Raw genomic sequence first — 13679 nt, forward strand, 5'->3', positions numbered from 1 at the left:
CTGGGTGGGCTGGGGGCAGTGCTGCTTGCTCTAGGAGCTCCCCAGCTGCCCCTGCCCCAGCTGAGCCTCCATCCTTCCCCATGTTCCCACAGACAGCAACCTACGGCTGTTCGTGAGCCGCGATGGCTCTACCACACTGAGTGGCATCCAGCTGGCCAACAGGTAGGGGGTGAAGGTTGGGTGGCGCGGGGGGCGGTCATCAGGACAGCCCTGGAGTGTGGTGTAAAAGCAAGGTCTCTGCAGGCCACCTGACCTGGCTTGAATGCCTACTCTGTCACTGAAGTGTGACCTTGGGCAAGTCACTTCTCTTTGAGCCTCAGTTTCCCAATCTGTCACATGGTGTGGACAGCACCCATCTCACCTGGAACCCGGCACAGAGAGCACACCGCAGGGTTGGCTGTGAGAGTTCCAAGGGTAACCCTTGGAAGGTATTTGGCAAAAGGCTTGGCATACAGCTTGGCATACATGTTTATTTTGGACCCCGTTTTTCCTCCTCTTCCTCCTGGATGTGGGAACCCCTAAAAACATCATGATGATTTATTTATTTATTGGACAAATACTTATTGAGCACCAGTTCTACACCAGGCACTGTACTAAGTGCTGGGATATAGCAACGAGCAGCCCAGATCTCTGCCCTCAGGATGCTCAAGATGAGGGGGCAGTAGGATCAAACTTTTCCTTCAACTCTGTAGTTTATATTCTCTCACTATCATCTATTCATTTAGAGCATGTTTACCATGCACCTAGCTCACTAGATCTTTGGCTTACCGAATAAATGAGTGAATGAATGAATGATGAATGAATGAATATCCAAGCAAGCAATGTTGGAAGTGAGTGGAGGAGCTTCCCACCTACAGAGTGTGCCAAGGATTTTCCCACATGTTTTAGTTGGCCTGGTGAGAAAATCTAGGCCCAGAGGAGGCAAGAGACTTGACTGGGTAGCCCAGGGTTCCAGGACCTGCCCTCTGCTGCTGTTCTGCTGACACCTCCTTGCTGAGGCTTGAAATTGCTGCTCCCATCCCCCAGCTGGCCTCCTGGGCTGCCCTAGGTGGGCTGGGCAACAAGAAAACAGGAAGGAGGGGGCCTCCTTGGAGGTTTATGAACATCTCCGCGAAGATGAGGGAGCTGTAGTTCAGGGGAGGGAAGAAACCAATCTGGTGGGCAGAAGGGCGATAGTGGAGCTGGATGCTGAACCCCAGGTGTCTGTAATGCCACGGACGGGGCTGGCCTCAGAGGGAAGAAGAGCTGGCTAAAGGTCAGGCCTCCCCCTCCCCCACTGCCTTCCACTGGCCTCTTGGCAAACCTCAGAACCCCTCTGAGCCTTGATTTCTTCATCTGTCAAATGGGACGATGATACGGTCCCTATCTGACAGAGTTGTTGTAAGGACGGGAATGGCACACCCACGTGTATGTCACTGGTGTCCAGGAAGACCTTGGGAACAGAGCCTGTGCCAACTCTGTGGTCCCATAGACGACCTGGCAGCTAGTCTTGACTCTGATACTCACAATATGTGTCACCTTGAGCCAATGATTTAACATCTCTGAGCCTTAATTTCCCCCTCTGCAAAACAGTGCTGGTTAGCAGGACCTGCTTATAAAGTACCTGTCTGGGCTTGGCCCAGAGGGGCGCTGGGTACATGGAACAGTGAGGAGGTGGAGCTGACCTGTCTCTCCCCTGCAGGGTCTCCTCTGGGGTCTACGAGCCAGTCGTGATCGAAAGCCATTGAGGAGCAGGTGTCCAGACTGGAGAAGGGCCCTGCCTTCGTGGACATCCAGATTCATGTCATCCCACGAAGGACATTCCCCTTCAGATCCCCATCTGGGCCACATCTCATCTGTGCCTCTTCCATGTACTCCAGCCCCATATGTCCCCAAAGCATCATTCCATGGTCCTCCCCTCCATTCTGGGACCCTTCTGGCCCCCTGGAGCCCAGGCACCACTGTGAATATTCTCCTCTGAACCACTAGAGGGCAGGACAAGTAGGCCCTTGCAGCAGGTGGCCAAGACAAAGAGCAGGACTGTCTCCACTGGAGACTGACTGGACCCCCTTGGCCAGGGACAAGCAGCAGCCCTTAAATATGAGGAGGCTGCTTGTAGCTGGGAGGCCTCTTCCCTGCCTCTCCACCCACTCCAGGAACACTGGCTACAGCCACCCTGGCAGGGCCTGGCTCCATTGCCCCCTTGCCCTTGGGGAGCCAGTCCATCCCCAGAATCCTGCCACCGTGACCCTCTGACTGCTTAGTGCTTCAGCTATCCCTTCTTTCTATCCTGGGGGACCTGCTGGCGGCCTCCTCCTGGGAACCAAGACCTCACACCCCACCCACACTTCACCCCATCGAATGTTCTGCTGCTGCCCTAGCAGTCTGCACTTTGCACATGCTTGTCCCCAACACAGCCCCCATGCCTCCTGCCACCCCTTCCCTGGTCCTGTCCCAAGGATCCCTGGCCTCTGCCTGCTGTGCAGTCAGAGGCCGAGGCATCACAGCCCGGCTGGAACGTGGCACTGCCTCTCCTCCCTCCAGTTAGCCACAGCTCAGGCCTGGGACCTGTGCTGAGAAAGGTCTGAACGTCAAGGGGTTTCCCCTCTGCCAGGGCTGGATCCTGAGCAGCTGGGTTTCATGAAGGAAGGCCAGGAAAGGTGCCCCCCAGGGCCTGGGAGGTTGGGGGCCTGGCTAGGCTGGACTTGGCAAGCAGAGCCCCCTTTCTCTGCCCTCAGGGTCAGCTGGCCCAGGCTAGGGCCGACACTGAAGAGACAGGTGGGCTGTGACTGGGCTGGCCCGGAGCTGGGTTCCTGGCCAGAAAAGACTCAACCCTCCTCTGAAAGCATCCCCTACTTCTGGGCCAGGCACAAATGAAGTCCTGTAAGAGACATTTCTCCAGTGGGGAACAGTCTGGCCCTCCTCCCTCTCCATTTCCCCCGCCCCAAGCCTCTGCTCTCAGCACTTTTCCTTCCCTGGTCCTTGTTACTTGCTTAAAGGTGGATTCTGGCTACTAGCCAGTCCCTGGACCCCCACCCCACCCCTCTTTTAAATTTCATTCATTTTGTATAAACCCAGCAGGCTGGTGTTTAGTTCTGTAACTTCCTTTTCATTTCTTTTCTCTCTCTCTTTTTTGTTTTTTTCTTTTTTTGACTTCACAGTTCGGTATTTTCTCCTCCCCCAGGTTAGGGGTAGGAGGTTCTGTGCTCTGCTCTGCCTGCTGGCTGGGTCTCAGCAGGGCTGGGCGTCTAGATGTGGGGAAGGGCGCAGGCTGGTTCTCTGGTATGGGTAGGTGGGGTTCCTCCCCAGGCTGGGAGGTCACCTTACCCAGCTTCTCATCTGCCCCTGCTAGCAAGAGTTGGGGTTCTTGGTCCCGGAACCTGGCTGGCATTGGGACCAGAGCATTTTTAGGTTTGATTTTGTTTTTACTGTTTTATGATTTTTTTAATCACCTAAGTCTTTTTGTAGAAAATGAATGTTAGAAGGTGCCTGCCAAGGCAGGATGGAGCTCTAGTCAGCTCTGAGGGTCCCTTCCTGCCCCGCAGATGCCTGGCACTTTAAAAGGAAGCTGGTGGTGCTGTCTCCAAATGGGGTGACCCCCAGAAGGTGGAGGAGTGTCATCCTCCTTCTGTGTTTGTGTGACCTCAGCCCAGGGAGGTAGGAGGTACATTCAGGGTGTTTTGGGGTCTGGTTTAAAGTTCTGGGGTTTCGGGCACAAAACTGTTGGCTTTAGCACTGTTGGGGAGACTCCTCCAAACCAGGAACTCCAGCCCTGCCCTAGGTGAGGTCTGAGCTCAGCAGTCACCCAAGAAGGAAATAGAGCCAGGCCACACTCTTCCAGTGCCAGGCCCTGGGCAGGAGAATTGGACTAGCTGAGAATTTGGCCACAACCAAATTAACACTGGCTGGAGCCAGAGGCCAGGAGCCCTGGCCTCGGCCCCACATGGGAGCCCTTTCCTCGGCCCTCTGGCCTCCTCGAGCTCAGTGAATCCCCACCAGGTGTGTACAGCTCCTGGACTTCAAATTCTATATATAGAGATAGATATATTAGAGATATTTTTGGAAAGGAATTGGTCTATGCAATGCCAGTTTGGAATCTTCTTCAAGGACAGTTTTAACATTTTTACTAGGAGTTTTAAAGAAAATAAAGGTCTACAGTATTTTTTAGGGTGATTTCTGGTCACCCCACAAACTGACCACATGATATGATCTACCAGGGTGGAAAATGTCCACGTTTTCTCTTAGGGAGTTGAGTGGTGAGGCAAGGTTTTTTTGTTTGTTTGTTTTTTATTCCTCTCCTTTCTAACAGAATGCTGCCACCACCGCCCCCGAATTCAGCGGACTGTGTTTGTATCTCTGTCCCAGCTTCTATTGTAGAAAACATTTGAAGGGGAAATCAGTCTAGTATCAGTGTCTTGGTTTCAAGGGAAAAAAATAAATATTGCGGTTTTTGTTTTGGTATGGCATGTTGTTTTTTACTTGTTACTTTACCACATTGACTTTGGGGTCAAAGACAGCATCAGAAGGAAGCCCAGATGTGTGAGTGAGGTGATGTTCTGGGGGCTGGGGAAGATGTCCGTGGTCAGGGTTCTCCAAGTCTTGGCTACAGTCATCATTATCACCACCTTTATTATTCCAAATCTGAGTGAGGAAACCAAAGCCCAGAAGGGTCATTACTTGCTAAGCTCGCACAGCTACTAAGTGGCAGGTCCTGGATTTGAATTTGTCTCTGACTTAAGAGCCCAAGTTCTAACCACTGCTCTGTGGACCTCCCCAGCAGTCAGGTTGCCTGTAATGAGTGTGGCTGAGGGCAAATAACTCAGTTTTCTCAGCTGCAAAATGGGGTTGTGTATTATGAGAAAGGAAGTATACAGCCTAACCTGTGGGAGGTGCTGGGCAGGTTCCCAGCCTCTCTAGCCCCAGGCCAGAGTAGTCTCCATGCTAGGCCTTGGGCCTCTCTCCCCATTTACCTGACTCCAGAGTCACACAGAACTGGGCAGCCTGGCCAAGCTCTGGGAAAGGTAGGTTGCCCTGGCCTTTAATGAGCTCAGAAATGATGGAAAGCCTAGTGGCTTTGGACAGGCCAGAAGGGACCATGTTCCCCAGCCTGGCCCCTAGCCCTAGGCCAACATTAGCCCCCCTCCTCAGGGCTACCCCAACTCATGGCCCCATTAAGCCCTAATGCTAATTCTCAGCCCTTTCCTCTGTCAGGCACACTCAGGGAGGGAAAACTTGGCTTCCAGCCAAGCCCAAAATCAGTCCTGAGATTGAAGGGAACTGTTCTATAAGCTTTTTTTTTTGGCGGGGGGGTGGGTAACCCCCATAGTCAGAAATGAGCTCACATGACTCAAGGAGATAAATGCTGCTGGCAGGAGCAAACCATGCCAGGCTCAGACTTGGCTGCTTCCTCCTTGAAGGGGAAACAGCAGGCCCAGGGCCTCCACATAACCCATCAAGGAGGCCTGGAGTGCCCAGTTGTTGTACCTTCTAGCATTCCAGGATCTAAAAAATCAGAATCTTAAAGCTAGTTGATTGATGTGTGCCAAGCCCCATTCTGGATACAGCAGTGACCATAGGCCTTACCCTCAGGGAGCTCACAGTGGGCCAGACCAACACCTTAGCCAATTAAAACGGGGAGACAGGAGGGAGCCCCTGCTTCCCGATGCCAAAGCCACTTCCCTGGGGACTCCCCAGTGAGGCCTAATGGATGAGGAGCTGCTGGCCCTGTAGCTGTGGGGAGATGTCAAAGATGATCTGGCCCAACCACCCTTTGTTCTCAAATGAAAAGGCCTCCAAAGCGTGTAGGGTGCGGGGGAGGTGGCAGCCCTGCCATCTCCTGGCCAGTCCAATGTGTCTGGGCTGCTGCAACACCCTGGTGAAGGGAGGGAGGGGCCCCTGGCCCAGCCCGCAGTGAAGAGGGACACAGGACAGGTCGCCAGGGAAGTAGGACCTATCCCTAAGCCAGGCTCCCCTTATCTACCAATTGAAATCTCCCACATCTCTGCGGATTCAAATCAGCCTCCCTTCCTCGCACCGCAGACTCAGCAGTGAACACTCTTGTAGCTGGTGAAAACCCCAGGTTTGGCTCAGCAGAACTGGTCACAGCCAATAAAGGAGGCTGAGGTGGGAGATTAGAAAGGCAGCTTTATTTCCTTCCGCAAGGAAAGGAACACCCAAGGGCTGGTGCTTCCAAGGCTGTTCAAGGATAAGGTTTAAAAAAAAAAAAAAAAGGTTTAAGGAGGTCACTTTTATAGAGTTTACAAACAGGGAGATCATGTAAATACATCAGCAACATTCTAAATCATGCCACGCAGGCACAATAAGTGTTAACATACAACTTCTTTGAATTTGTGTTTAGAAAATAGCAGTTAAACCCCTTCTAAGGGTGGGAAAGTTAATATATACAAGGCACTTAATGAGCCAAAGTTAACTCTAGGTCTCTCGAACGAGCTTAAACCAGCTCTCGAGGCTTATTGTCCTGCCTCAAAGAGGAAATACAAGCTCTAAGATGTTATCTCTTGCTTGGTTCCTGACCACACTTGCTGTGGGATTTTTCCCAGTTATCAAAGGCTCCTGCCTTACTCTGTACCCCTCCCTTCAGGAGGCAAGATAGGGACCGGGAAGCGACACCGAATTCTGGTCTCAGTTACACCATTCCTTGAATTGTGACCTCCAGCAGGTCTCTGCCCGTTTCTGAGCCTCACTTTCGACCTCTGAAAAATGGGACTTCCGACCCCCACCCCATCCTGCTCTGATTTTGGGTCTTTGCAATGTATAGGAATAAGCTAGGTTCCTGGGGCGAACGCGACAGGACTGAGGCCTAGAGGGCCAGACAGTCTGGGTCCCCAACTCTGTCCTATTTCCCTAGAGGCCTTCGGGGAACAATCTTCCCCACACTGCCCTTGAGAAACTTCATTTCCCGACATGCAAAGGGGAGGCGGTGCCTGCCTGTCTTAGGTAACGTGGTCTTGGGCCTGCCTGAGGACTACGACTCCCGGCGTGCCTCGCGGGTCAAAACAAAAAAAAGTCCCGGAACCGGAAGTGGCTTGCTGCTCCGGCGTCGGAACGTATCGGGTAATGGTGAGTTTGGGGCAGAGTGCGGCCTGTTGAGGGCATTTAGGGGCTGGTGGTGCTTCCGCTTAGGACCTGGGTCTTCGGCACTCGGAACCGAAATTTCCTTTCCGCTGGCCCATTGTACGGATGAAAACGCCGAGGCCCGGTACCCCTTGCCCAGCCTGGAAACTGACTCCATAGTTGGCCCTCAATACGTTTGTTGAATGAACGGGAAATTTAGAGCATAATCAGGCTGCGACGCTCCCGTTCCACGCCCCCGCGCGCCTAAATGGCGAGTCAGGGTTGTTATCTGAGCCCTTCGTTTCCTCCAGGCCACGGGAACAGACCAGGTGGTGGGACTCGTTCTCGTCGCTGTTAGCCTGATCATCTTCACCTACTACACCGTCTGGGTGATCATCTTGGTACGTCTCCCCCACCCTCTATGCACCTACTCCCGTCCCTAACACCGGCCCTAACAACGTTTAAGAAGCTACTGTGTGCCAGATACTGTGCTAGGTGTTTCACCTGCCTTTACCTCACTTAATCCCGAGAACTCTATTATAAAAAGATGCTAGTGGTGTTCCTTTTTTATAGGTGAGGAAGCTGGGGTTCAGGGAAAAGGTTTAGCCCAAGGTCGTGTGCTTAACCACTACACTGTAAAGCCCTGTTCCTGAATTGCTTTGCCTTTGATGGGAATTCTAGTCTTTCTGTTTATCCTGCTAGCTCCTGGGCACAGCTAATGCTAATGAATTTTGTGCGGGCTTTTGGGATTTTTTTTTTCTTTCTTATGGGAAAATTTAGCAGTTATTGCTTAGAAATTGTAGTGTATTTGGAAGGCAAAATCTTGTAGAACCTCGTATCCTTCAAAGAAAGATGTTAGTAAAGATCTTGGAACTGAGGTTGAGAATCAGGATTCCTTATGTACTTCTTGCCCCTGTAAGGCTGTAAGTGCCCTAGGGCAGGTGCCCAGCACCAACCCAGGGCGGGTGGCTTGGGTGGGCATTAGCCCACCAAACGAGTACCCAGTAAACAATCATTAAACGAATGAAGGAAACATATCAAGACACGCAATGCCACCATCTTAAAAGCAAATGCTGTCTTGATGCCCTGAATGGGGTCAGCCCCTTGGACAGAGGAGGTAGGATATTTGGGCTTAGGGGGCTGAGGGAGACTAGGCAAGGTGAACTATGCTCACCAGAGCTCTGCCCTTGGTGCCAGCCATTCATTGACAGCCAACATGTCATCCACAAGTATTTCCTGCCCCGAGCCTATGCTGTCGCCATCCCGTTGGCCGTGGGCCTCCTACTGCTCCTCTTTGTAGGTAAGTCATCACTCTCTCAACCCTCGGCATGACTGTCTGGAGGGCCCCCACGACCTTCTCTCATCCCCGAAAATACTTCCACACTTTGGCGTTTGCTGTAGATCTACTTGAGGCTTATTGTCCCCAGGTCTTTCCCTGGGGTTGTCCTGTTTCCATTTCAAGGATGGAAATCAGTGGTGACTCCTCTCTGGTTTACCCAGTGCCTCAAGCTCATAGGACTCCAGTGAGATGTCTGCCTTTTTCCTACCACCACCACTCCCGTAACTCTGCTCACACCTCAGTTACCTCTTACCCTCTCGTTACCCTGGTTTGTAGTTCTTGCACCTCTCTATCTCCTGTGGTTTAGTCTTGGGGGCTTTCTAAGAGCTGAAACTATGTCTTAGTCATTTCTTTGTCCACAGCACCTGACACAGGGTTTGCCACTGAGTTGGGACTCACGAAAGTGGTTTGGATGAGTCAGCAATTGAGTGGATGATAGGATAGATGGGTGCATGGACGATGGATGTGGAGTGGGCAGATCGGTGGGTGGTTAGGCAGGTGGACAGGGGATTGATTGAATGTGTAAATGCATAGATGGAATTTCAAACACCAAACACAGTGTCTTGCATGTGGTAGGGACTCCTTTGGTGTTTGTGAGTAGATTCGTGGCTTGATAAATGAGTAGAATGACTAGAAAGATGATCAGGTGGCCTGGAGGGTGGTAGGGTAGATGCATGGCCCTGCGTGTGGGTTGCTGCACCATGCCATGCCCTTCCCTGGCCTTCCAGCAGCCCTGAGCCCAGATCTTACCTAGTTTGTGTGGTCTGTATGTTCCAGGAGTGTTCATCACCTTCGTGATGGTGAAGAACAAGAAGGTGGCCAAGAAGGCTCAGTGAAGTCCCGGCAGGGGATGAAGCTGTCAGTCCCTTTTCTGCTTCCCACCAGGACAGGGACCAAGGGTGGGAGTCAGTAGGACTGGTCCAGGTACTAAGGCCCCTCAAGCCTGGCTGCCCTGCAGTCATGCCCATGGGATGGAGCTGTTCAGGACTCACCCCTGACCGACCAGAGCCCCTGCTCCTCCCCTGTTCACCCTTCCAGAAGCCAGGAGGGAGGAGTACCTGGAAGTCTCCTTCTCACCTACTTCTGCCCCAGGACCTGAAAGATGCTGATCCTTTCCACCTCACCTTCATACCCCCTGTTACATTTTCTTCCGGGTTATACCCTTTTGCTGCAGTTTCCCTCCTGTCACATGCTGATGTTGGACTTAACGGGCTCTGAGGGAGCACGCGATCTTTCCCCACCATGTCCTGCTTCTCTACAGAGGCAGCTTTCTCAAGTCTGACACAGCCCCAGGCCCTACAAGGACTTCTGGACCTGGAAAGCCTAGGGGAAGTGCTGACAGACCCTGGGATCATTGCCAGGGATCAGGGCACATTAGGGTGGCCACACTGGACCCCCAGACTGAGCACTCTTCATGGAGGTCCAGCCCCCCGGCCCCAGTGCTGGCCTATGCGGGAGAGTTTAACAATAAACATTGATCATGTGTTTGTCTTTGTGCCACTCTTGAACCAGGGAGCTGGCCATGAGGACTGGAGAGGAGCTCGGAGCTGGCCCCTGCATTGGCCTCAGGTCAGAAGACCCTGGTTCATGCAGTGAGGGTACCTCAGGTGCCTCCTCTGTACCAGCCCTGTGCCAGATACAAGGAAGAGCAGGGACTGGTTCTGGCCTGGTAGAGCTCACAGCTGGGGACTCAGTGCAGGGGAGTTGGCATAAGTGCTTGGAGGAGGAGCTCTGGGCTTCTACCCACCAGATGGCCAGGTGGGGGCCCTGGCACAGGAATCAACCACAGACCATATCAGCCTCCACTGTACCTTCCCTTGGCTCCTCAGCTGGCAGACCCTAGCATTCCAGGGAGCCTCTGGCCAGTCCCCTAAAAGCCCAAGCCCATCATCTATTGCCAGCACCCAGCATGGCCCTGAGCAGCAAGAACTGCTCAATGAGATCAGGGCTGGCTCCACTGTGTTTAGGTTGACTGATCTGACACAGCCCCCTTCAGCCCTGCCAGCAGTTCCACTATGCAGCTCTGGACAGTCCCATCTTTCAGAGTGCCTAGAGCAGACTCTTACCACCTCAAGCCTCAGACATTCACTCTTCCTCCAGTTAGTGGAGGACCTGGTCTCCCTCATCACTGAGAAAAGAGTCCAGTTGCAGACGCACTTTACCTCCCCTTACCTCTTCCACCTGCTCTGTCCTCCATTCCCAGACAGAGCTGCCCACCTGGGCTTTGGGACCTATCCCATCAGACTGCTATATCAGGAACCTCATGTCACCAGGTATCCCCTACTCATGGGCACAACTTCTGCCTCTCAGCAGGATCCTCCCATTGTTTCATGAACATACCCACGTAAGGAACCCTCCATCAATCCAGTAATTCTCAAGTATCTTCTTATTCTTCCCCTTCACAGACAAACTTCGCAAAAGGGTGTCCACATCTGCAGCTTGCATTTCCTCACCTCCCATTGCTCTCGGCATCCATCACCCAGGAAGGCTGCACCTAGTGCAAATAGTGATGTCCGGCCTTTAAATCCAAACGGCGTTTCCTTGACCCCTTTGCCACATTTGGAACATCCCTGTGACATCCTCCCATCCACCCTCTAATGCCCTTATACTGTCTATGATGCCCTGTTCTCTGCTTTCTGCCTCTCTCACTCATTCCCATCAGTTCTGCCATGAGATCCTGGGGTCCTCAGGGCTCAGTTGCAGACCTCACTCACGCTCCCTCGGTGACCTTATCAAGTGCTGGGGCTTGTTCTAAACATGCACCCAGATGCCAACCTGACATCCTCATGGGTTGTCTCCTTCAGTGGCACCTCATATTTTTCCTGTCATGAGGTAAATTCACAGACTTGCCCCCCAAATCTGTTTCTCCTGTCATGCCCCACCCCATCATGTGATCAGCATCACCCTGACCCTGGTTTCCCACATCCACACGACCCCCCAAATCCTGTTAGTTCTCCCTCCCCTTTTTTCAACCCCGCCCCAGCCCACAGCCACCTCCCTAGTGCAAAGCCACTATTCTCTACCCTGAATCACTGATGGCTTCCCCACTGCTGTCCGTTGCTATGCTGGTCTCTTCCAATCTGACCATGCACAACAGCCAATGTGGACTTTTTAAAATACTTTTGAACGTTTTTCTCACATCACACTTACAGTGTGTTATGGATTGAATTAACCCATTGCCTTCGAGTCGATTCCGACTCATAGCGACCCTATAGGACAGAGTAGAACTGCCCCGTAGTTTCCAAGGAGTGCCTGGTGGATTCAAACTGCCGACCTTTTGGTTAGCAGCTGTAGCACTTAACCACTACACCACCAGGGTTTCCATGGATTGAATTATGTACCCAAAAAATACGTGTTGTAAATCCTAATCTCTCTGTGGTTTTAATCCCATTTGGGAATGGGTTGTCTTTGTTACGTTGATAAGACAGGATTAGTGTAGGGTCTATTTTGAGTCAATCTGTTTTGAGATAGAGATTAAACAAGGGAGGAGGACAGAGATGGGGGAAGAGAGATGACAAGCCACATGAAGATGGCCCAGGAGCAGAAGCTCAGAAGAGACAAGGACCTTCCTCCAGAGCCAGCAGAGAGAAAAGCTTCCCCTAGAGCCAGCACCGTGAATTCTGACTTCTAGGCTCCTAAACTTTGAGAAAATAAATTTCTGCTTGTTAAAGCCACCCACTTGTGGTATTTCTTTTATACCAGCACTAAATAATTAAGACATAATACATCTCTGGGTTCCCATACCCTTCTTTACCACACCTACAAGGAAGGCCCTGCTTGCTCTCCTTCACTCCAGCCATACAGGATGTTGGTTTCCTGGAACTCAATGTGCTCCTTTGCATATCCTGCTCATTCATTCATTCAATGTGTACTTATTAAGCAACAGTTTTGTGCTCGGCATTGAGCCAGGAAACGAGACAGATGTGGTTCCTGCCCTCATGGCCCTCACATTCCAGGGGAGAGATGAAATAAAACAATCTCTGACAGTGTAAGGGTTATGACAATAAAACAAAGTGATGTGACAGGAATGAGAGCTGGCCTCATTCACTGATGGTGGGAATGTAAAATGGTGCAGCTGCTGTGAAAAAGTTTGTCACTTCCTCAAAAAGTTAAACAATTACCATATGACCCAGCAATCTCTAGGTATATACCCAAAAGAATTGAAGGCAGAAGCCCAAACAATGGCAGATTCTTATACACCAGTGTTCATTGCAGCATTATTCAGTAGTTAAATGATGAAAACAACCCAAATATCCATCAATAGATGAATGGATAAACAAAACGTGTTATATCCAGACAAAGGAATGTTATTCAGCCATAAAGAGAAATGAAGCTGTGATACATGCTATGACATGAGTCAGCATTGAAAACGTTATGCTGAACAAAATAAGTCAGACACAAAAGAACAAACACTGTATGGCCCCATGTCATGGATTGAATTGTGTCCCCCCAAAATATGTGTCAACTTGGCTAGGCTACAATTCCCAGTATTGTGTGGTTGTCCTCCATTTTGTGATGTGATTTTTCTGTGTGTTGTAAATCCTACCTCTACGATGTTAATGAGGTGGGATAGGCGGCAGTTATGTTAATGAGGCAGAACTCAATCTACAGGATTGGATTGTGTCTTGAGCCAATCTCTTCTGAGACATAAAAGAGAAGTGAGCAGAGAGATAGGGGGACCTCATACCACCAAGAAAAAAGCACCAGGAGCATAGCGCGTCCTTTGGGCTTGGGGTCCCTGTGCAGAGAAGCTCCCAGTACAGGGGAAGGTTGACAACAAGGGCCTTCCTCCAGAGCCAACAGAGAGAGAAAGCCTTCCCCTGGAGCTGACACTCTGAATTTGGACTTCTAGCCAACCAGACTGAGAAAATAAATTTCTCTTTGTTAAAGCCATCCACTTGTGATATTTCTGTTGTAGCAGCACTAGATGACTAAGACACCTCACTTATGTGAAATACTTAGAATAGACAAATGCATAAAGACAAAAGTTTGTTAGTGGTTACCAGGTACTGGGGTGGGGATGGGGAGTTATTACTTAAAGGGTACTAAGTTTCTGTTTAGGGGGATGAAAAACTTTTGAAAATGAATAGTGGTGGTTACACAACAGGATGAATGTAATTTGTGGGGGTTGGCTGCCCTCAAGTTGGTCCCCTAATCATGGTGAGCCCATTTGCTGCAGAGTAGAACTGCTCCATAGGGTTTTCTTAGTTGTCACCTTTATGGAAGCAGTTGGTCAGGCCTTTAGTCGGTGGAGCCACTGGGTCGGTGGGTGGGTGGTTCAAACCAA

At 51.1% G+C, this 13679-nt stretch overlaps 2 protein-coding genes across 2 annotated transcripts in view; both read left to right on the forward strand.

The window, feature by feature from the left end:
- Positions 1–4440, forward strand: part of EEIG1 (estrogen-induced osteoclastogenesis regulator 1) — a 45101-nt gene extending 40661 nt beyond the window's left edge. The window contains exons 10-11 of the mRNA XM_003407707.4: positions 93–162; positions 1682–4440. Coding sequence (XP_003407755.1) covers positions 93–162; positions 1682–1727 — 116 coding nt within the window. The 3' untranslated portion in view covers positions 1728–4440. The remainder of the gene's footprint in view (positions 1–92; positions 163–1681) is intronic.
- Positions 4441–4560: 120 nt separating this feature from the next.
- On the forward strand, positions 4561–9877 carry DPM2 (dolichyl-phosphate mannosyltransferase subunit 2, regulatory). Its single transcript, XM_010587603.3, has 4 exons — positions 4561–7059; positions 7365–7454; positions 8251–8353; positions 9170–9877. Exons 1-4 carry the CDS (start codon positions 7057–7059, stop codon positions 9226–9228), a joined length of 255 nt encoding a protein of 84 aa, XP_010585905.1. The 5' UTR covers positions 4561–7056; the 3' UTR covers positions 9229–9877.
- Positions 9878–13679: the final 3802 nt, after the last annotated feature.

This window comes from Loxodonta africana, chromosome 9 (genome assembly GCF_030014295.1).
Source record: "Loxodonta africana isolate mLoxAfr1 chromosome 9, mLoxAfr1.hap2, whole genome shotgun sequence".
Classification (NCBI taxonomy): domain Eukaryota; kingdom Metazoa; phylum Chordata; class Mammalia; order Proboscidea; family Elephantidae; genus Loxodonta; species Loxodonta africana.

Bases quoted from the DNA above. Each gene is read 5' to 3' on its own strand.
- DPM2 (XM_010587603.3), top strand. The intron at 7,455-8,250 runs GTACGTCTCCCC...CCTTGGTGCCAG, and splicing joins CCGTCTGGGTGATCATCTTG to CCATTCATTGACAGCCAACA. The intron at 8,354-9,169 runs GTAAGTCATCAC...TGTATGTTCCAG, and splicing joins CCTACTGCTCCTCTTTGTAG to GAGTGTTCATCACCTTCGTG.